This window comes from Semicossyphus pulcher, unplaced genomic scaffold (genome assembly GCF_022749685.1).
Source record: "Semicossyphus pulcher isolate SPU_LCO1_2020_fin unplaced genomic scaffold, fSemPul1.0.p SCAF_17, whole genome shotgun sequence".
Lineage (NCBI taxonomy): Eukaryota > Metazoa > Chordata > Actinopteri > Labriformes > Labridae > Semicossyphus > Semicossyphus pulcher.
Window position 1 is genome coordinate 12,758,288 of NW_027211681.1, and position 23,980 is coordinate 12,782,267.

Below are 23,980 nucleotides of genomic sequence, written 5' to 3' on the forward strand. Positions count from 1 at the left end.
CACCGCCTCAATCTGTTTCCATGTGTTCCTCTGATAACTTTAACGTGATTATTCCGGTGCCTTGAAGTTACACCGTCTCTCTCCTCATCCTCTTTGTGTCGCTCTGCGTCCTGCGTGACAAAAAGAGAAAAACCCAGGGGAGGAGAAGATGGATGAGACACAGGAGAGCAAAATGACTCAGGGCAAAATGTGAGCGCAGATGAATCAAGCAATATGACACAAGCTGCCTGAAAACTCGACAGATGCAAAACAAGATGACAGAGTTTGACTTTAATGAAAACACAAGTAGGTTAAGGATTGTGAAGAGTGGTATTAGTGGCTGTCGTTATGAAGTGATACTAAATTGGCCTTGTAAATATATCAATTATTCATCTCTATTGATTCTTCGCTCATCAAGAGATGCTTGAAACTGCGTCCCGCTCTACTTAAATGAGCGCGGTATTAATCCTCTCTCTCTCTTTGCCCTCCAGGAGTTGATCAGAAAGGGAATCCCTCATCATTTCCGCGCCATCGTCTGGCAGCTGCTGGGCAACGCCACAGACATGCCCGTAAAGAACCAGTACTCGGAGCTGCTGAAGATGTCGTCCCCCTGCGAGAAGCTCATCCGCAGAGACATCGCCCGCACCTACCCCGAGCACGAGTTCTTCAAAGGCCAGGACAGCCTGGGGCAGGAAGTCCTCTTCAATGTCATGAAGGTGAGCACTGCTGACTTTCAAGTGACCTCAAGGTCTGAACTTGTCACTCTCGATGTTTGGCATCTATGAAAAGTTTAGACGTGTTTCTTTTAAGATACACGTCTTTCTTTGCAAGTGTGTGTTTGCTACTGTGAAGAACTTTTTGTTTGTGTTGATCTTGGCGACCCCCTGTGGACAAAGCAGTGTGTCTCATCTCTGATCTTGTCATTTACATGCCTGCTTAAAGTGATAATGAAGAGTGAAGTGAAGATTTTCATATAAATGTCTGTTAAGTCACTATCTATCGTCGAATGAGGTAACACAATGGTGATTGAGCCTATGCGATACTTGTGGAAAATATATATAAAGTGGCGCCCAGTTAGTGACGTGTTTTCCATCACCCAGCAGTGGTTGGTCTGCCAGAGAGGGTAGGCGGAGCTAAGCAGCTGCTTTTCCGGTCTCTGCAAGCGTTGCGAGTAAACAGTAATCTACTATGGCTGAACAAACAAAGAAAAGATGGACGACTACAGATACAACTTCAACAAGAAGTGAAAATCCAAAGAAAAAGAAACAAACTCGACGCTCAGATGAAGCAAACAGTCTAAAAAGGAAAGCGACCGTAAGCGAGTAAAATCAAGAGTTACAACCGGAGCCAACCATGGACGTCACACATGCAACACTGTCTGGATATCTGGGAAGTGTGCTCCCACAATAACCATTTATCGCCATAGGTGCCACCAAAGAGAACGAAGCTGAGATATTCAAGATTACAACCTTAAGGGTTCGAGCCGTTGACCATGCAATGTTTCTTTGTGTGTTCACAGAATAGCTTGAAAGGCTACACAGGAATAGGTACATCCAATCCCAAATGTTGCAAAACATCAAACCTACTTTGAGGACCTGACACATTGAGCCGAGCTTGGAGGCCTCTATGGACAAAGCGTTTGCTCGTATCTCTCTGCTGGTCTCGTCCCAAACATGCTGAAGTAGCGTTGAAACAAAAGAAGAATCCTCCTTCTGTCATTTACAAGTCAAACTGAATCGTTTCTGCGAAAATGTAAATGAAACCACTTCCGCTTTCACAGTGTTAGCTGTGACAGATGTTAAAAATAATTAGACAGGAAATAGTCTGATGGTCTTGTTTGCTTCTGTGGGTCATATAGAGGCATTCATTTCAGTCTGTTTCATAACCAGCTTAAAATTCCTCACAGGAGTTTAACAAACAGGACATAAATGAATAAATATGTTCAATATTTGTTCAGTTATTTGGAAATATGGCCGTCAGAAGTTCCCAAAGCCCAAAGTGATGCTGGTTTCGTCCAAAAATCTGCAAATCTTCACATCTGAGAGACTGAAACCAGCGTACATTATGTTTTTCCTCTATTATTTGACTTCAAGGATTATGTGTTTGTTCCAGCATGACAGAAGAGGGCTACATAGCAGTATCAAAACAGTGACAATAAGTCGTTCAAAGCAGACACACTGACCCTGAAATATTTGAATGGCTGTAATTAAATTCTGCATTTCCATCAAGTGTTGCCTTCCTAATTTCATTATGTTGAAGAGACAATATCAGCAGGAAAACAAGGACATGTGGAGCGTTGTTGTTCACAGCCATGGAAACAAGCTTGTTTGCCCCACATCCGTCACCGAGTGGCTGCTCGGCTCTGCAGGAAATGAAGAAACCTCTGGTTGGAGCTTGTCGCTCCTGTTGCTCACAGTCTGAATCTTCATCAGGATAACAGATGTCATCTGTGCTGCTCTTTATGAACTCAGCACACTGCAAATTTTATAATGTGTCTGTGTTTGTGTTTTTTTAGGCGTACTCTCTGGTGGATCGAGAAGTGGGCTACTGCCAAGGCAGCGCGTTCATCGTAGGTCTGCTGCTCATGCAGGTAATGAGGCAAACGGTCCATAATGAGGTTATTTAGCCCGAAAGGTTCAGCACATCATGTTAGAGGGGTCATTGTAATCAGTCTCACTAGATTTCTCAATGACTACTACTTACGCTAGTTCATTATGTAGCGTTTTTTTTAATTGTAAGGCAATTAAGCTGTCCCTACAGGTTATCCAAACAGAGTTCAACCTTTGCTACAGTAAGTGTGATTTATACCTAATGAGGGAACTTTACTCCTCACAGATGCCCGAGGAGGAGGCGTTCTGTGTCTTTGTGCGTCTGATGCAGGAGTACCGTCTGAGGGAGCTGTTCAAACCCAGCATGGCCGAGCTGGGCCTCTGCATCTACCAGTTCGAGTATCTGCTGCAGGTAAAGAGGAAGCGGGAAAGTCTGTGGGCGGGTTCACACCAGCCTCGTTTAGTCCGATTGAACCGAAACCTGGAGCGTTTTTCCCCTCGGTGCGGTTCCTTTAGGTGCTGTGAACGGCGGAATGAAACTCTGGTGCGGACCAAACAACTGGACGATGGTCCGCTAAAGGGGCGGGTCTCGCTTCATTTCCAAAACGAACCACGAGAATGTAAATAGACTTAAAGCAGGACCTAATACAGGAAACAAACCATAAAACTGTGCATTGTAGTATGTTTACGGGTGCTGACATTTGCAGAGCCACACAGCGAGATGAGTAGAGGACAGACGTGGGGGAGCAATGAGGAATTAGAAATATGGGCTGACCAAACAGTTTTCAGAAATGCTTGTGGAAACGCTCCAGAACACGGAGGTGTTCAAACTGTTCAGTGAAAAACTAAAGGAGATGGAACTGATCGACCTGTTGAACAACGTCCGTTAAAAGTAAAAAAAAAACAGACAGCAAAACATTAAAGTCCTCGATCATGTTGAGTGTGATTGATGAGTGTGCTCTCTCGCTTTGTTTACTTCAGAGAGTTTTTCCACATTGAAATTCTGACCAATCAGAGAGCAGTTTCCTCCTGCATCAAAGCTTTTGGTCCGCTGCCGTGTGAACACATATCAAACTAGAGGCAAAATGCAACATTGTAACAAGTTGGTCTTCGATTCGGACCAAACAGACGGACTTAAGGTGTGAATGCACCCTATGACTAAACATGAGGCTTGCAGTGTTTAAACTCCTGCACCAGGGGGCAGCAAAGCATTCATTTATATCTCCAGCACATTATGTTCTTCTCACATGTCCTTCTGACTATGTTTTAATTACTTACAGCTTAAATTTGTGCCCTTTTTTAACCTTAGGAACAACTTCCAGAGCTCAACGTCCACTTTCGCTCCCAGAGTTTCCACACATCCATGTACGCCTCATCCTGGTTCCTCACCCTGTTCCTCACCTTCCTCCCTCTGCCCGTCGCTACGCGCATCTTTGATATTTTCATGTATGAGGTAGGAAACATTATGAGTGTTTTTAAGTATGTTTTACTGTTTATTCAGCAAACTATTAGCTCATCACAGATAATCAAACATATGGCCTGTCTGCAGGGCTTAGAGATTATCTTCCGTGTGGGCCTGGCCATCCTGCAGTACAACCAGACCGACCTCATTCAGCTGGACATGGAGGGCATGTCGCAGGTAAGCAGCTGTTGCTTTACGCCACTTACTGCACAAATTCAGACACTAGGCAAAGGCTCTCAGACCCACACAAGCTTCCTGGAAGGTGGATCTGCTTCATAAAATCTGAATGAGCATGTTTGTCTGTCTGGAGCGCTTTCTAATCTCGTGTGCGATTCCTGGGTGTCTGCCAGCATTTCCAGAAGGTGATCCCCCACCAGTTCGACAGCTGCCCGGACAAGCTGATCTTCAGGGCCTACCAGGTCAAATACAACCCCAAGAGGATGAAGAAGTAAGAGCGATTACTCAACTGACTAGTGAGACTCGGGCTGCTGGATGCACTTTGTATTGCTGAGGTTTCTGTTCGATTTTGAATCAACGAAGCAGCCGAGCGTTCTTTTAAAGCATTTAAAAAGTTACGGCGACATTACACAATCCCGTGTTGTTTTGTTTATTTTTTTGTATCAGACTTGAGAAGGAGTACACCACAATCAAGAACAAAGAAATGGAGGAACAAATTGAGATCAAGGTGTGTGATTTTACGCTCAGCTCTGTGTGTATCTGATCTGAATATTAATTTCAACCCTTTAAGTGAATGATTAGTTTAAAAATGAACCGTCCTTGTAACAGTTAGTTCTCCCCCCTCTCTCTCTGCTCAGAGGTTACGCACAGAAAACAGGCTGCTGAAGCAGAGGATCGAGACGCTGGAGAAGGTAAGACATAAATAAATCAGGTTTATGCGGCGTCATTGAGACATTTCGATCAGTGTTTGAACACTGTAGCGAGATAATTCTGAGCTAAGAGCTAATCCTGGTTGGTTTGCTTCTCCTGAGGAGCTTTTAGCTTTAGAGTGTGTGTGTGTGTGTGTGTGTGTGTTTGCGGTGTGGATGCTTGCAGTCGGGCCGCTTTGCGTGAATGGTTTTTCCCCTGTTCTCAAAAACTCTGCTATGAGAAGCATTTTTAATCTTTTCCTGTGTGAAATAGTTTTTCTGCTGAGTGATCTCACGGCCTCTTTCTTCTTCACAAACATCTCCGCACTTCTCTACATGTGTTTCGAATGATTGACTCTTCAACCGGTTATCCTCTTTCTTTCTTTTCTCCGGCCGTCTTCTCTGGTTTTGTTTCCTCCCTGGTGTCCTCCTGTCTTTCTCTCTCTTCATCTCTTCATCTCTCTTCTTGGCTGCGCTGTAGGAGAGTGCAGCTCTGGCAGACAGACTGATACAGGTAGAGTACTGTACACCACTTTCCCACTGACCTTGCTGTCTTCTGCCGTCCTCACACCTTCCTCCTCCTCCTCCTCTTTCTGTTCTCCTGCTTCTCTCCTTCTTAACAATAACCTGCCCAAAGTGCATGACCGATTGTTGTTTATGTTTTGTATCTGTTCAGTCCATAAGGCCGTACTGTAACTCCTGAATGCATGTCTGTTTTTATCCAAGATGGAAATTCTTATTCCAGGTTGTACAGTCCCTGCATGTGGCATGTTAAAGTGTATTATTAATTATAAAACTTTCACTATAAATACACGTTTTTAAACCAACATGTGAAGGAAATATCATGTACGGTTTGACATTTTGGGAAATGTGCTTTTTTTGCTCTTTTGTTTTGAAGTTAAAACGCAGAGCAAATATGTTTAGTGCAAATATAAACTGATGTACATTAAAATAAATAAATACATAAAAGGGAAGAGTCAGAGATCATTCCGTGCAAACCAAATGTTTCAATATCTGAAAGTGCAAAACACTCTAAGGTACGAGTCATAACAGAAAGTCTGACTCAGCAGATGTTGACTGAATTTAACCCTGCTACTGACCGCCTTCTTCAGACTGGTTCCATTTGTACTATCTGTGTGTAATCACTTTACAACTTCCTGTCACTACATGAAACAACAACCTCCAGACTAACAACCTACACGGGCAGACCTCACGTACTCTCTCATAACATGTATATGACTTTAAAATGTTTTATGTGGAATTTTCCTTTTGCAGCGATATCGTCATTTTTCTGCCAGGGCGAGCTTTCCAAAGTTCGAATGTTCCCTCCCGACACTATTTCACAAGTGAACGGTCGCATCGTTCCAGGACTACCCAAGATAATAGTGATTGGTTTAGAGACATTTAAACAACCCAGAGCGTTGTCTTCAGTAGTGTAGCTTTAGTATTTGGTTCAGTAAGACCTTTTTTTTAGTGCTGACACAACGTACTATTTAAGAAGTTCTGGCTATGCAAGAATAAATATATATATATAATAGATAAAGGTTAGGTGCAAATACAAAATATATATAGTATTTACCTACGGACTGAGCCAGGTTGGCTGTCTCCTCCTGTGGCCGGCTGCAGCTTCATCTTAAACCGACAGAGATGAGGGTGTTATCAGTCACCTAATTGAGCTCTCTTCAAGAGAGTAAATACATTTGTTTCCTAAAATGTCAAACTGTTCCTTTAAGACTAAAAACATCTCTTAAGCTTCATCTAGATAAGTTCCCTGTATGCATTAAAATGTACGTTTCCGTACATCTGTATAGCCTGTATTTGAAAGTTTGAACTGCACAATGATGTGGACTCCTGCTCCTGCTGCTGTCTCAGGGTCAGGTGACGAGGGCGCAGGAAGCCGAGGAGAACTACGTGATCAAGCGAGAGCTGGCGGTGGTGAGGCAGCAGTGCAACACAGCCAGCGAGAGCCTGGAGAAAGCACAGGACACCATCCGAGAGCTGCAGCAACAGAAGGTAAGCACCTGCACTCAATCTGTTGCAAGCAAACACTGTGGTAGGAACAGAAACTTTCATGAGGGCACTCAAACTTGCTGTTTGCTAGATTTAAACAGGAGGGAACAGATAGCCTGGCCCATATTACATCTCTTTTGTTAATCCATACAAAAACATAAAAAACTGTAAAAAATGTTGTTCACAAAAAGTTCCAAGCTAGTTTTTTGCCCCTGCTTTTAATCAATGACTGTATATATAGATGGACGACGCGTCTCCATCTGCTCCCATTGTATGAAATTGATGCCAAAATAGCCCCTGTGATAGGTGCTGCCATCTTGCGATGGTGACGTCATATGGAGCCAGAGACTGCGCAGTAGAGATCGGCGAGTGAAGCAGCCGTAGCCACTTCCGCTAACCAAAACACACACTTACTGAAAAAACAGCAAGGACACACCGGCGTGTTTAACAGCAGAACAGCTTCTCTGTGTTGGTCTGAGGTTAACGTTCACAGGTATGGAAACTTCAATGACTGTAGTGATTGTTTTAGTTACGTTTCCACTCGTGGATCGTCCTCCGCTCTGCTCACCCGGAACAGATCGGCTGCCGGAGCCTAATTTGTCAACAGAGCTGTCAATCATCCTTTTTACGGCATCAAATAACTAATTAAAAATAAACTTGTCAGAAAAATGAACAGTTGGACGTAAATCAGCATGAAAATAACTAACTATAATGACAGAAACCATGTTTGAGAAAAATGTATCAGGCGTGTATTTTGATTTTATAGTTTGACTCATGTCCCATCTGTTAACATGGAGGAGGCGGGCTTTATGAGCTATACTGCAGCCAGTCAGCAGGGGGCGCCCGAAATGTTTTGGCTTCACTTTTGGGGAGCTGTCATGTTGTCCATCTTTTTATACTGTCTATGCTTTTAATCTGTATGCTAAGCTAAGCTCACCATCTGTTGACTTCATGTTTAACAAGCAGACATGAGAGTGGTGTCAATCTGTTAAGTTAAATTTGGAGAGAACGTAAATATTTCCCACATTACTGAACAAGTCCGTTATTAATGAATTTAATGTAGATCTGAGCATTTCCTAAGAATGGCACAGTACAACACGCAGTCAGTTTTCGGCCAGATTTATAGCTGCCAGTGTTTCACTTGAATGGACTAATTGCGACACGTATTGTTTTCAGACTTCATTGGAAAATGTAGAAGTTCAAGAGAATGCAACACAAACCACCAAAACATTAGACATGTTTTGCAACCCAACTACAAGGAAGGTGTGTTTGTTCATTAAAAGTGCTCAATACGGATTGTATCAGAGTTTGCGGTTGTCCTTTAATCTTAGCTTGTTAGTCAGATTCAGATGAATGAACTTATTTACAGCAGCAATGGAAAGACAAAATAAACAATATACAATTAGTATATGGATAGTGATTATTATTTTAAATAATGAATTGACTTATCCCTTTAAACCCTTCAAATAGTACTGTAATTATTATTAATAATAATAATTATTATTATTATTAATATAATATTACTATCAGAACTTGAAATTTATCTGAAAGAGTTTTTATTTCAGTTTACATGTTTTTTACAAATATTGGCAAAATTGGCAATTCTGGGGGTTAAACAAAATGCATTCCTCCCACAAAGGCAATTTTTCTTAAGTTTTAAAGACCCCCTCCGGTTAAAATCAAGTGTTTAACCTTGTAAACATCTCCATGTGGTGTTCTTCATGTGCTACCAGACATATCAGGGACATCATAAGCAGTCATCTCCATGGCTGGGCCTGTCTGCTTTTAAACTGCAGTGTACCAAGGACAGGCTGAACAACAGGTTTTCAGATTGGCAGGTTTGATACGTCACAAACCTAAGGAGCCAATCCCGTTAATGGACGGGGTGACGCTATGCATATCATTATGTGTAACCTATGGCAACCACTTCGGCGATGCGCGAGCCAGCTGTAACCGTCATCCAGATTTTTGCAAACTCACTACTGACTACTAATGTTAACGTTACTACTACTAATTACTACATTTCAAGCTAGCTATGTTTCCAAAATTCAAACGATGGCAGAGACGTGTTTCGTTTTCGGCTATAATTTTATAAAAAGGAGAAACATACATAGTGGGCTGGGACTCTGCAGATTGATGAATTTTTGATGAGGGAGAAGGAGGAGATGCTTTGGGAGGATTTTTAGTTTATTTTAGGATTAAAAGTATTTTGCAGAAAAAAACATATCAGACACAATTTATTATTTCAAGCAGAGCATTTTATATGTCTTACAACATGACTGGAGCTGCTCTTTAAATCTGTATTGCTAACAGGTGTGTTTCTCACTTCTTCATTAATTATGTGATTCCTCAGAATTAATCAAACAACCACACTATAAGTGACACATTCAAACCCACACCCACATAGCTAACAGCACACCCAGGGTGACAGACAAGGCTCGGTGCAACCACAGCACGAACAGGACGTTTTGAAACTCAGCTCTGGGCTATTCTTTGCTGATCGCGCTGAACCCTCACAAAACCTGAGTTGATTGGTTTGAATGTTGTTTGGCTTTGATCTTTTCTTTCCAGCATTTTCATTTATATGTCTTTTGATAATAAGGAGGAGACTCATGTTTCCTCATAAAGCTCCAAGGCCATGAGTAATCTCCTCTTGAACTAACCCTGCAGAGCTCAGCACCCTGAGATTGAAACATTTCAGTGCGTGGGGTTTGGACAGTTTTGTTAAAATGAAGCAATATTATTTAGTTATAGTTCCTACTTTTCACTTGTGTGTTCACATCCAAAAAAAGGCTAACAGTTCCTACAGTTTTCAACAACAACATGGACGTGTCAACCCTAAAAACCCTCTGGTGGTGAAAAGTCAGCACCTTGTTAATCCAGCTTTCTGGAAACAGAAATATATGGACTACAATATATTTTGATAGATGAAGAACTTAAAGTGATAATATTGAAGATTTTCCAGTAAATGAATGTCTGTTAAGTCTTTCGCCTCATGAGGTAACACAATGGTGATTGAGCCTATGGCCCACCGATGAAAGCCTTTGCATTTGCAGTATATAGTATTGTTACATGCTGGGCGTCTGGTGCGACATTCGCGGAAAAAATCACAAGCAGCGCCCAGCTAGTGGTTGGTCTGCCAGAGAGGGTAGGCGGAGCTAAGCGGCTGCTTTTCCGGTCTCTGCAAGTGTTGCGAGTAAACAGTAATCTACTATGGCTGAACAAACAAAGAAAAGATGGATGACTACAGATACAACTTCAAAAATAAGTGAAAATCCAAAGAAAAAGAAACAAACTCGACGCTCAGATGAAGCAAACAGTCTGAAAAGGAAAGCGACCGTCAGCCAGGAAAATCAAGAGTTACAACCAGAGCAAACCGTGGACGTCACACATGCGACACTGTCTGGATATCTGGGAAGCGTGCTCCTGCAATTACCGCTTATCGCCACAGGTGCCGCCAAAGAGAACGAAACTGAGATCTTTGAGATCACCACTTTAAACTTTGAAAGCCGGTCATTAAATGATTACTCGGGTTGTTTTATACATTGCGTGAGAGCATGACGTTATCAGCTGGGAGATTGCTGTCACCCATCACCCTACCAGAGTTCACACACCTCCACACACTCAGTCATATTTGATAACCAATACTGAGAGGCCCTAAATGACAAATCAAGACTCCTTTACTCACGCCATGTACTCACCCAATTTCAGTATGTTTTGTTTCTCCTTGTAGGTAAGTGTTTTTCCACTCAGCCTCTGTGCTTTTCTGCTGCTCTTTTACTCTTACCTCTTCAGTTTCACTCTGTGGTGACATAAAAAAAGTACAGTAGCTCTCTTTTGTCTGACCTCACTCTGAGTCACTGAGACAGGGGAGCAGCAACATTTTGTCGATCAGCTATGTTGCAGTTGGGTTACGTACATTTCTGGGAACATCTGACACAGAGCAGGAAAGTCACACTGACCTTGTTTCGGTCATATTTTGTTTGCAGCGTACAGACTAGCAGCAGATTAGCATGATCTTTGGTGAAAGAGGCATATTGTGCTTGATGCTCTTGATTTATTCCTTACTAAAATGAGGAATAACTCAGTAAATCAAGCTTGCTGTTTGACAATCTAACCCTAAAATCTGGCATGGCAGTGTGTGGATCTGAGTTCTCTTTAAAGCAGAGGAGCAAAAGAAACAGAAAGAGAAAGAGAGAAACAGCAGCTTGTTGCAGCATTCACACTGTGGTAATCCAAGCTCCGTCCTATCATGACTAACTCTGTGTTGTGCAACAATAACAATAAAACCACAACTAACAAGGATTTCATTTGTGTCTGAGGCCGTGTGACTTATGTTCCCATTAGTTAGTGAATATCTGTATGCCTGCACGATCTGCAGAGGCAGATAAACACTCAACTGTCCTGTCATACAATAAACCTGTGTAACACCAGCGATCTGTTTCAGTACACAGAGCAGTTTGTGAGCAACCTGCAGACCGAGCTGGAGCAGTCCAGATTGCGTGAGGCCGAACTGCTGGGAGCTCTGAAGGAGATGCAAGACAAGGTCCTCGACCTGGAGAAGGTGAGCTAACACACACACACACACACACACACACACACTGTAGTGTTTGAGAGAGATCAGAGTGTTAGACGAGCAGAGACAGCAAAAGTGTGCTGCTGTGAAACCAAAAAGTCAAAGTTTAAAATGCAACATGTTTACCTGCTAAACTAAGACACCTAAACGTGGTGATGTTGAACATCAGCATGTTTTCATTTAGCTTAAAGCCCCAGCAGCCTCACAGAGCTGCTAACAGCTAGTTATCTGGTAAGTTAGTCTATAAACTGTAAGCATGACATGTTCTTCTATCCAGAGAAGCAGCTGCCTGCCTGACGAGAACAACGTGGCGGCCCTGCAGGAGGAGGTGAAGCAGATGAAGCTGAGGGAGCTGGAGACGCTGCGCTCTTTCAGAGAGATGCAGGACACCGTCACTGAGCTCAACCAGCGCTGGCAGGTAACACACACAAACACACACACACACACACACTGCTGCTGCTTTCCTTTACCTGAGAGTGCATGTTCATGTGAGTGAGTCTTTTACCTCTGCACTCTGTGTTTGTGCAGCATCACATGTCCCGAGGCAGCAGCACAGGCGGAGGTGGCGGCCACTGGAAGGAGTCCCCGAAGAAGAACGCCATGAACGAGCTGCAGGACAAACTGATGACGGTCAGACTGAGGGAGGCGCAGGCGCAGGCTGAGCTCCGGGAGGTCAAACTCAAAGCTCTGCAGCTGGAGAGCCAGGTCAGACATACCGCACACTGTCAGACATGGAGGGTACAAAAGGTCTTAGATACAGATGCAGTATATAAAGCTAAGCTATGATGCCTTTTGTAAGAGCTGTTATAATATGATAATAAAAGGGTGCTAGTGGTGTCAGGATGATGCAGCAAACAAAGTGAGATGTAGTGTTTTATAATGGTTAAACCATGAGTCGAATAATCAAGTCAGTTTTTGGTAGTTCTGATTGACATTTTTCATGGTTTTCTAACATTTTATAAACTAAATGATTCATTAATTGATACGATAAAATAATCAACTGTTTATTTGTTATAATAATAATTTGTTGAAGCTCTACTCACCTTCTTCCATTTACTTCCTTCTCTATAGAACCAGATCCACAGCAAGCTGATCGGTCGCAACGAGCAGGAGCGCTCCGCCCTGCAGGACCGGCTCCAGATGCTGGCCAATCAGAACAAAGCTCTCCAGACCCAACTCAACGAAATGAAAAGGAAGCAGTCCGAGTCCGACTGCAAGGTCTGGATCTGGTCTGGAGCAAGAGGGGGGAATACTTGGGAATAACTGGGATGAAATGCTGATAGATAGAGAGCCATATTGAAAAAACAATGCAGGGATAATGAGCTTAAAAAGAGGGAGGGAATGACTGAGAAGCTTTGGAAGAAGAAGGGAAGACCAGGGTTTTGAGTTTGACTGTATATGCTGGGATTTATATATTTATAACAAGGATGCCTCAGATGAAAGATGGAGGGCAGAGCAGGAAGTTAACAGGATCAGCGTCCAGCCATTAATCCAGGAATGTCATCCTCTCTCTCTTTCTCCTCCTCCTCCCTGTCCCCTCACACGTGCAGAGTAAAGAGGAGGTGATGGCAGTGCGGCTGAGGGAGGCAGACAGTATGGCGGCCGTGGCTGAACTCAGGCAGAAGATCGCTGAACTGGAGATACAGGTGCGTATGTGTGTGTTTTTAATGTGCCTGTGCGTCTGTAAAGAGTCAGTATAAGATAAAGACACAGTGAACTAAACTGTGCGTTAAATGTGTTTCTCAGAAGGAGGAGGGGCTGATCCAGGGTCAGCTGAACCACTCCGACTCCAGACAGTACATCAACCAGCTCCGGGACCAGATCGCTGAGCTCAAGAACGAGGTGGGACACACACCTTCTCACACACACACACAGAAAAACTGTTGTAAAGATAATTGTGTCAGATTCAGTGTACCATGCGGGGTATCATTTGTTTTGATGACTGCTGCACACAGGAGCCATTCATCTCATCCACAAGGTTTTTCCTGCATTGAGGAATTTTTGGCGCCTAACTGGAAGTTAATTATGAATATAGTGCCAGTACATTTTCTGCCAGTCAAGTGACTAATTGTTTGTCTTATTCAATCTTATTTTGTAAAGTTAGTAGTTACTTAGTTTATCAGTTTAGTAAAAAGTAATATATTTCCTTCTGAAATGTTGCTGAGTAGAAGTAGGGAGCTGCATAAAACGAATACAATAGTTTTGTAAAATACTCTTGAAAATTTCACTTACTCAAGCATTAAAAGACATTTTCACCAAATGATCAGAAATAACAGGAAAACGCAGAGATTTCTGTCACAAAAGGTAACACGGACTTATTGCCCTTATTTATCGCGGATCGATTATGCTGTCGTGCTTCGCATCCCCCCAAAGGCCGAGCCAGGAAAAACCCTGATCCCACGTCAAAAACGATTGAGAAAGTAATCCCTCCATCATCACTGCCTCTGTTCCCTCAATTTATTTCTTTTGCAGAACAATAAATGTCATTTTCAAACTGAACTAAAGTAAACTTTATTGCCTTTATGTTTCACTTCATGTTTTCTTGTCAACTGGGTGATGTAAGAGATCACAACAACACCTTGTACAGCAGCATCAATCACTTCCGCACTTGGTGTCTTTATTTTTAGCAGTGTGGCTGCGTAGCTTGTAAACTAACCAGCTAGCTTGGTACGTAGGAATATATATATTTTTTTAATTTCACCTTTATTTAATCAGGAATAATCCAATTGAGATACAAGATCTCTTTTACAAGGGAATCCAGGCCAAGACGGCAGCATAAAAAGTTTCATATAAAGAACAGACAAATAAAACAAGCCGAAAATTCATCTAACAATAAATGAACAGCGTTCAGCAATAGTACAGGTGCATTCACTGGTCAAATGATTCTTAATCCTGGTTTTATTAACATTTTTATTAACCTTCCAAGCTGATAAAATGCTCCAGTGTGAGGTGACCCTGTAGCTCAGATCAAGATGAGGGAGCATAAACATTAAAAGCACTTTTACCAAAGAGTGTGTGAAAGTATGTGTGAAGTATGTGTGAAAGTGACTGAAGGCTACAGCCGCTGAAAGTTTTAGGAGTCAGTAGACAACAGTTCATGTAGAATCACCTTGTAAAGAAATATGTACCAATGTTCCATCCTACGATTGTATAATAAACACAAACCACCTGTCTCAAACAGGTTGCAGTGAAACCCAAACCAGAGACAAATCACAGTGCGGTTGAAGTAACATGCATATAAACACCTTCACCTTCACCTTGTTGTTTTTTTGAGGCACTCGATATGATAATTGAAAGACAGGTTTTCCTCCAGGAATAAAATCCCAGATATGTACAGGTATATGTTGACATGTGTTCAAATACCTCGTCCTTCAAAGTAAAAATCTGATAACCTTCGGTAACTGTCCTCTTTGACCTCGAGAAACATATAATTTGAGTCTGGTTGGGGTTAAGGCAACATTCCCGAAGATTAAAATTTTTGTGCTCTGATTTTCCTCGGCTTACATTTCAGACTGTTTGCCTTCATCTGAGCGTCAAATTTGTTTCTTTTTCTTTGGATTTTCACTTATTTTTGAAGTTGTATCTGTAGTCATCGACCTTTTCTTTGTTTGTTCAGTCATAGTAGATTACTGTTTCCTTACAATGCTTACAGAAACTGGAAAAGCCAACGCTTAGCGCCGCCTACGCTCTCCAACAGACCAACCACTGCCGCTTGTGATTTTTTCCACTAACGTCACCACAGACACCCAGTCCATAATGAAACTATATACTGCAAATGCAAAGGCTTTCATCAGTGGGCCACAGACTCAATCACCGTTGTGTAAACTCATTCGGCGACAGATAGTGACTTAACAGACATTTATTTAAATGAAAATGTTCGAGATTATTACTTTAAGTACAAGTCTTAATTTGACATCTTACTCCTTAAACCCACCGACTACTCTCTAATTGGTTGAACGACAGGCGTAACACGAGGCCTATTTGAATCCTATCTTCCATTTGACACTAGTCTTGAACCAGTTGTTTAATACCATAAATAAAATCTGATCCTGTGAAATAAAATGTAGGTTAGAGTCTGCAGTCAGTTGGATGTTTATAATGTTTATGTGCTTATGTTTTATTTAGGCCGATGAAAACATACGTATATGATTTCAGTTACTTTCAGTTTTCTTTAAAATGTTGTGCAAGGACCTGAAACACAGCGTGTGAAAAGGAAAGCTAGATATCCTGCAGCCTCTCTAACCAACACAGAAGTATCTTTTCATCTTGTTGACAGACACCACTTCCACCCACAGTGTGTGTGTGTGTGTCTTTCTTGTAATGAGAGCCCACCACTCCTCTCCAACAAGTGTTTTTCTCATCATTTGGTTCACAGTGAACTTTTTTGGGAAATATTGATGAGTGAAGTTCTTCCCATCGGTCCCTGTGAGTTTGTTCATTCAGAGAGTTGCAGTGCGTGACTTCAGAGTGAGGAGGTGTGATGTGACTGCACTGCTCTTTACAGCTCCTCTCTCTTTATATTCATCCCCCCACCTGTTTCATCAAAGCAGCGGTTTGATATATGAGACCGAAACTTGCGTGAGTACAAATGAGGAAGCAGTGAGCAATTTAGAAAAATCTCAGTGTAGTCGTCTGAGCGATTGAGTCATAATAACATGGTTGGTAATAATGACAGACTCTACATACTGCAGATGAGATGCTTTTACACACAAGTTTATACAGATTACATATTGGGATTCAGCTTGATATAAATTTAGACAACAAATCTGCCACCAGTGTTGATATTCATTAACCTGCTTCTATAACAAAAAGCACAGCGAGAGAAAAAGACCTCTAACAGCCTGACGGATGATCTTTACTCTACTGTAGCTTCAGCAGCAGTCACACACGTCAAAACATTTCCAATGGTTAACCACTGGTTTCCCCCTCCCCCTGGCCCCTCACCTAGCCTGAGTGTGTGATAGGGGGAGACTAAAACCTCTGAGATTTGTCATGAGTCACTGTGGTACATGGTTAACACGTTTGAAGCATGTGAAGATGAGTCCGTCATACGAGAGAAAGCTCCGCAACCTGAAAGATGGACGGCAGCGATGGAACATTAACGTGCAGATCGTTGGGCATCCTTACTAAATTCTTTTTTTTATTCACCGGGTTTTTATTACCCGAGTTAACAATCGCGCTCGGGTTGTTCAGCATGGTGCTCAGATTTAGCTGTAAAGACCCCCTGCCCCATTTGCAAAACCTCAAAAACTGGTGAGAAAGATGCAGATACAGTTTTTTGTTTTTTTTTCTCACATGAAGCAACCCACAAAGAAAAATTCCCACCACCTGACATTTCTCACCCATCAGCTAACAGATTGAACCCCAGTCTGTAATAATGATTATAATGAAATAGAATAAGATATACTGTAAGTATAAACTAAATCCTTGTTTTACTTATGATGTTTAAAACTCTGAGATTTTTATAACATACATTATCTCTTCGTCCGAGCATGTTGGCGGATATTTTGGAATAAAAACTATTAAAAAAATATTTTTTCCAGTTCCATTTTTTATGTTTTCTCTCCTTGAAAATGTCTTTTTAACTTAAAGAATAACTGCACACTTGTGCTTGTAACACTTGTAATCTAAATGATATTGCTGAACTGTGATGAAACACATCACTGCTGGCGTTAATAATGACAATTCTTAGCAAATTTATAAAAATCTGCATTTCAATCAGCCCTGGACCTGGCCAGCCGATGGTGACGTAGAGACGACCGTTTTGGGATAAAGTTACATCATGAAATGTATTAAAAACAAGACTGTTAACGCCTGTCAATCAGAGGTGGGCGGTACGTCCCCCCGGCCCCGTCTTTGACAGGCTCGAACTGATAGGGCTCGGCACCACCGCGGCCCTCCACCAAACTAAAGTGCTCTTCAGGGGACTCTGGAGGGGAGAAGTCCTCCACCTCAAAAGAGCCCTCTGTGGCACATGTGCCTTGTGACTCTGTGTCGATCTCCATTTTTCGCTGGCCAGGGGAGCTGCCGGACACACCGACCCCCCTCCACTCCCCTCTCAGCCCCTTGCCCACTTTGAGAATTTTTCAAAATTGCGCAGTTATGGGCAGACCTGTGGGTGCAGCTACACTTTAATGATAGACAACCTGAAGTGAACACGTTTTATAAAAGCATCAATTTATCAACAACTATTTATTAACAAGCCTTTACCTCACACATTTCTCCCTCAGTGGTTAAGCCTTTTGATTGTGACTGCAACTTTAACATTAGTATTCAATACAACAAGAAAGCGGGCGGCACAGTGGTGTAGTGGTTAGAGCTGTCGCCTCACAGCTAGAAGGTTCCCGGTTCAGACTAAGGGGGTCTTTCAGTGTGGAGTTTGCATGTTCTCCCCATGTATGCGTGGGTTCCCTCCAGGTACTCCGGCTTCCTCCCACAGTCCAAAGACATGCTCGTTAGGTTTATTGGTGACTCTACGGAAAGCTAATAAAACCTTCTTCTCTGTATTTAGGTCAGGCAGTTGCGAGGGCAGAAGGCGACCCCCGGCTCCAGGGTCAGCGTTGGAGGCGGAAGCACCAACTACCAGGATCTCTTGGCCAGCCCCGCCTCCGCCGAGGGCGACTACCCGAGCTCCGACGAGGACCTCCTCCCCAGCCCGCTGCCGCCTAATGCCCTTTACCCCAGCCTGTCGGGCCCGTGTCACCCGTCTCCCCGGCTGGACAGCGAGGGGAGCACGGACAGCGAGGTAGAGGAGCAGGTGCGGACACATCCCGACCCGCAGCAGCTGTACGGCAGCATGGTGTGTGCCGAGGCGCTGGATAACTGAGGCCTGGAGGACGTGAGCAGGATTCAAAGGCTATAGAGACGCTGGAGCTGCTACTGTAAAACTGGTACTGTATCATCCAATCCAGTCCTCCTCCTCGGCTTTTCCAGTGTTGACCTTTTAATTTGAAGCAGATACAGTGGCATTGATTGGACCTCTTCTGATCATCACTCCCCGTCATCCCCGCTCCTGTTACTGTCCGATCTTGTGTCCCCTGATGAAGAGGTAATGTAAAGCCTCTCTTCTTGTTCCCATAACTCCGCCAGACACTGTCCATTACAATACAAATACATCCACACACAAACATATGACGCAAATACACAAACAAACAAGACTGAAACTGGACCAACAGCACTGTTGTTGCTGCTCCGGAGCGCCCACTGGATCTGATTCTGTGACTGCGACGAGGAGCGAAACATGGGTAGACAGACAGGAAGTAACGCCCCCGCCTCCCTATGAACTGAGTAATAAACACTTGACACACTGTATTCTCTGTCTACCTGTATATATAACTCTCCTTCCTGATTGGTTCAGGGTTAAATCCGTCTTCATCCCCTCTTTTCCCTTTTTATGCTTCTCATCAGAAAGACACAAACAAAAAAAGACTTCTATCAGCCATCGATTTACCTCTCAGTAGAAGAAAAAAGTGTTCAAAATAAAAAGGTGTCGAGTTTGCAGTGTAGGATTATGTACCCATCAAACCGTCATGGCTATCACACGATGGCATTCACAGATGAAACACGAACACTTTAACATACTTGATATGTCTGCTGTCAGTGTCAAGAAGCGTGACAGCGTAATAAAACAAAACATATTCACCACAACCCACGGAAAAGGAAGGAAATGTTGCCAAATGTATTGTTTTTGTCTTTAATTATTTATATGTTGTAATTTATTTTGATATTTTTTTATTTTTTTATATATCTATATGAAACTTTAGGAGAGTAGAGATACCGACAGAGGCCAAACTTTCCACGCCGTCCTTTGTGCCAACAAGTCGCCTGTGAGGGTTTCAGAGAAGGGAAATGTGCTGCTATGATTTTGACTTCTTTTGTCTGTTTTTTCTTTTCTTTTCTTTTCTATCTCTGTGAGGTCAACAAACATGCAACCTCCTGTTAACTCTGCCATAGATTACATAGACGACTACTGTGCAGACCGATCGCATCTGAAAACTGAGCAGTGTCACTGGATTTGTCCCTGGAGCTTCCCAATATTTTTGCAATGATGGGAACAATGTGGTTTAATTTCAAAAAGAGTGTTATCATTGTGTCTGTGCGATTTAAAGGAATACTTTGATATTTTAGGAAATGAATGTATTTGCTCTTCTGGAGAGAGTTAGATGAGAAAATCAACACCACTTGGAGATGTGTCTGCTCGTGTTATGACAGTACGTGCATAAACGTGCAGTAACATTAAGTGAAAAGGAGTCATGAACTCAAGAACTAACTAAAAACAAATACAAAAAAAACAAAAAGTTAAATCTAATCTTTAGCTAAGGTTGCTAGCTAACATTAGCTAACATTTAAAGCTGTGTGTCCTGCCAGGCCAAGTGCGACTGTAGCTGCTTGTAAAACCAAAAAATGATGAGTTAAGCAAGGATGCATTTTATAGTTTATTAATTCAATTTTAACTTGTAAAAGGAATAATTTATTATTTAAACTTCCACGGTTTTTAGTTGTGGTATGCAGACAAGATATTTGTGAGTTGGTGAGTGTTAGTGGTTGATCTTTTCAACCTTTGGACGGCCTTAGTACCTGCCTTAGGACTACAGATGAAATTGAGCTTTTGTGGTAATTTGAAGCGTACAGCTGATAGGTTGATTAATGTGCACTGACCTAACTCCTCAATAGAGGAAAAAAAAGGCACTCCAGCAGTTTCCCCCCCCGTTTCCAGTATTCATGCTAAGCTTAGCTGAGCTAACCACTTCCTGGCTTTAGCTTCATGTTTAACAGACAGACAGACATGAGAGCGCCGTTACCAGTCCTCCCCTCTAAGCAAATAAAGTGTATTTCTCAAAATGTCGAACTATTCCTTTAATTATCAGTGTCCCATACATGCAAAACGAGATCCAGGTAAAAGTGCTGATCTGGAATCACCAGTTCATGTGCTCATATCACTTTTTGACAGCTTAGACTGCAGCAATCGAGCGAGAGAAAGTGGAGGGAGAAGATCATACTGTAAGGACAAAAAGGCTGCCGCCATCATGAGTGAAGTGTGTGGGTGGGAAATATTTTACATATCAAACATTATATTCTGTGTACAAAAAAAGGCTGTAAAATGTATGGAGAAATATGAAATCTACTCTGTGAGAGGAGCAAAGGTTTATGGGGGAGATTTAAAGCTGCATCACTCTCGGTCGAGTCTTACTGCAGAAGGTTAGAGTGTGTATATTTATCAAACAGGGTGTCATATGTGGAGCAGTAATCTGCTTTTTGCACGACAGAGAAAGAGAGACTCTGCTCATTACATTAAGCAGTGAGAGATGCTTTTTAATGGGTTCATGGTGGGATCATTTCTTATTGTGAAAAGTTGTCTCAGTTCTTTGCTCTGAAATTCATCTGGACTTTTTGTTTATTATTCTTCAAACTGATGCAAGAAGATTCTTCTAAATTCTCTGAAGGCCCATTATCTATTTCACAATGCTAACGCCTATTTATTTAACAATGCACACAAAGGATAACTAATGGAGATAATTGTTGCCACCTACTAAGAAATAAGGAAACTGGATGTTCCAGTAATGGCCATGAAAGAGCTAAAGAGGATGTTGGGTTGGCCACATTGTAGTTGCACATAACAGCTTTTTACTGGTCATTACGGGGGTGTAACAACCGAAATCTCAGTCAGTGTTGAGTTTCAACTCAAATGAGTGTCAAGATAAAAATCCTTAAGACATTTTCATTCTATCAAACCCCATTTTTGTTTCTAGTTCCAGCCAGCTATAGCCACTCAATGCGTTTAAATTCTCTATATAGCAGTTTCTATTGCTAGTTGTGGTGTCCTTGAGAGTTTCAGAGAATTTACAGAAAAAGATGCGTGCATGTACTGGACCAAGCTGACATCGCCACGTCCAATCAGAGTCTATCGCTACATGTGACGTAGCATTAGGCTGCTGGGATAGCTAGCATTCGGTTTGTAGTTGAACATACAAACGTTTGTATTACGCAGACATTTGCCATGACATGATTAAGTAGCCAACACTTAAAAATATAATCTTGAAGATTTTCATTTAAATAAATGTCTGTGAAGTCACTATCTACCACGAATGAGGTAACACAATGGTGATTGAGGCTATGGCCCACTGATGAAAGCCTTTGCATCTACAGTTTAGTATTATTATGGACTGGATGTCTGTGGCGATTTTCGCGGAAAAATTCACAAGCTGCACCCAGTTAGTGACGCGTTTTCCATCAGCCAGCAGTGGTTGGTCTGCCAGAGAGGGTAGGCGGAGCTAAGCGGCTGCTTTTCCGGTCTCTGCAAGTGTTGCGAGTAAACAGTAATCTACTATGGCTGAACAAACAAAGAAAAGATCGATGACTACAGATACAACTTCAACAATAAGTGAAAATCCAAAGAAAAAGAAACAAATTTGACGCTCTAAAAAGGAAAGCGACCGTGAGCGAGGAAAATCAAGAGTTACAACCGGAGCCAATCATAGGTGTCTGGCTATGTAGGAAGTGTACCCCCAAAATTACCGTTTATCACCATTAGGTGCCGCCAAAGAGAACAAAACTGAAATCTTTGAGATTATATCTTTACCGTTTGTATGTAACATTAACTACATTTGTGCGACTGACTCGGTAGTGAATTCCACTTCAGCAGCTGCCATCATGGTTCTTTACAAATATTTCTCAAGGGCACTTTAACCCGCCCCCAGTTAGATAAATGACTGTGATTGGCCTGACCTGGATTGGGCCAAATTGAAATCAGTCTGATCTGATTTGCTGAAAGTGCAAATAAAACGAGCTTGCAGATTAATCACGTTCAAAAACACCTTTTAATATGTTCTATCAAGGTTCCAGTAAACTCATGGTTGTTTCACTTTATTGTTCTCCCCCTCCCACAACATTCTTCCTGTGTTAAACAATTTCTGTCATGTTCCAACACCAACAACATTCACAGCCACCTTGTACCATGATGGCCAGCTGTGCGTAGGTGAGAAAATAAGCAGGGTTTTTACCACACCTCACAGTGTTGAAACAGCTTTAGCCTTCCATTGTAGTCGGCCAACACGTCGTACAAACGTTTAGCTGAGAAGTCTTCTGTTCTTTTTAAAGCATGTTTCAAACTGACCTCTGAGGGTCAAAGGACAGCTATTGCCAGATCAACCACACCTGAAATCTTAAAGATTATAACTCTAATATTTCAGTTTGGATTTCAGTCAAATAATTAAAACACATAAACTAATTTTATGAAGGCATCATTCAAAATTAATCTGACCCAGATCAGTGCTCCTTCATAACACATCTGTCCACTGCTGTTCAGTAATGGTGCTCTGTTCTCACCACTGTCTAAATACAACTCTATCTACTGTGACGAAACATTTTGATATGTTGTAAATTGCTTTTAAATAAACTTCTAGCGCTCATCCTTAGTATTATTTTTATAATTACCATCAGTACTTTGGTTTCTCTCGCTAACAGCAGTAAATGAGATGATTAAACATCATAATGTGCCATAAACGTAGGTGGATTTACACACTATGCTGAAAGACCTCATGTATGTTTAACGAGGGTTTCATGTAAAGTCAGCCACTACAGCCCTTCATTAAACAGCCATGTCATGTAAAGTCAATGATGTGTGACATACGACCACACTGTGTGCTCCAGATGTATCCTCGTGAAACTGGAACATCCACTCGTGTAACCTGATTTAAAGCGGGAAATAAGACTAAACAGTGTGAATATTGTTACACAGGCAGTAAAGAGAATGAGACCGTGTTCATCCTGGTTCGTCTGGTGTTCGATTTCTCAGATTTCTGTGCTGTTTGTGACGGCTGTTCGTACCCAGGAACCTCGTCCACCCTCTCTCTTTCTGTCTTGCAATTCAACTGATGTTGTTATCAAATATATTAAATGACAGTAAAGATTATTATATAAAATCCAGTATGATGGGGAAAAATACATTTCAGTGTTCTGTATCCTATGAATGATACAAAATAAACTTTGACATTGCACCTTTGCAAAGGCCTGATTGTTTTGTTGTTCATTGCTGTGTGATGATAATCATTTAGGTGCATGTACTTCATACATTTTGTCCTTCATTCGCTCAGGTCCATGTTGAGCTGTAGGCTTCTGACTTAATAGAGACTTGCGTATCACTACATTAAAACAGGATGCACGACAATCTAGTTTTTAAGTAGGTTTTATATCATACAGTATATCATACTGAGCTAACTGGCAAAGCTAACGTTAGCTTGCTGGCCTTTTTTAAATGTAAATAATGTGAAATAAAATAGGTTAAACACATCTTACATAATCAAAATTCTGTTGAACAATTTAGTAAAATATAACAATATCATAATAAACCCAATAAACTGTCAATTAAAAATGTTGTGCTAATAACATAAGTCTACAGGACTAGCTTAATAGCATTGGCTTGATAAACATAATCAAATATATGTACATACTAAACTGCTCACAGTTACATATATATCTGTAAGTTTTAGATATGTATGTTTTAGGAAACCTACAGTTACACATCAGTTTGGCGCCTTAC

At 41.8% G+C, this 23,980-nt stretch overlaps 1 protein-coding gene across 1 annotated transcript in view; it reads left to right on the forward strand.

Moving 5' to 3' along the window:
- evi5l (ecotropic viral integration site 5 like) overlaps window positions 1-23,433 on the forward strand; it is a 42,242-nt gene extending 18,809 nt beyond the window's left edge. Inside the window, exons 4-20 of the mRNA XM_069666738.1 lie at window positions 471-695; window positions 2,495-2,569; window positions 2,815-2,940; window positions 3,838-3,981; window positions 4,078-4,167; window positions 4,341-4,438; window positions 4,615-4,675; window positions 4,806-4,859; window positions 5,338-5,370; window positions 6,729-6,869; window positions 11,314-11,430; window positions 11,720-11,860; window positions 11,971-12,147; window positions 12,514-12,660; window positions 12,993-13,088; window positions 13,189-13,284; window positions 17,954-23,433. Coding sequence (XP_069522839.1) covers window positions 471-695; window positions 2,495-2,569; window positions 2,815-2,940; window positions 3,838-3,981; window positions 4,078-4,167; window positions 4,341-4,438; window positions 4,615-4,675; window positions 4,806-4,859; window positions 5,338-5,370; window positions 6,729-6,869; window positions 11,314-11,430; window positions 11,720-11,860; window positions 11,971-12,147; window positions 12,514-12,660; window positions 12,993-13,088; window positions 13,189-13,284; window positions 17,954-18,268 — 2,136 coding nt within the window. The 3' untranslated portion in view covers window positions 18,269-23,433. The remainder of the gene's footprint in view (window positions 1-470; window positions 696-2,494; window positions 2,570-2,814; window positions 2,941-3,837; window positions 3,982-4,077; window positions 4,168-4,340; window positions 4,439-4,614; window positions 4,676-4,805; window positions 4,860-5,337; window positions 5,371-6,728; window positions 6,870-11,313; window positions 11,431-11,719; window positions 11,861-11,970; window positions 12,148-12,513; window positions 12,661-12,992; window positions 13,089-13,188; window positions 13,285-17,953) is intronic.
- Window positions 23,434-23,980: the final 547 nt, after the last annotated feature.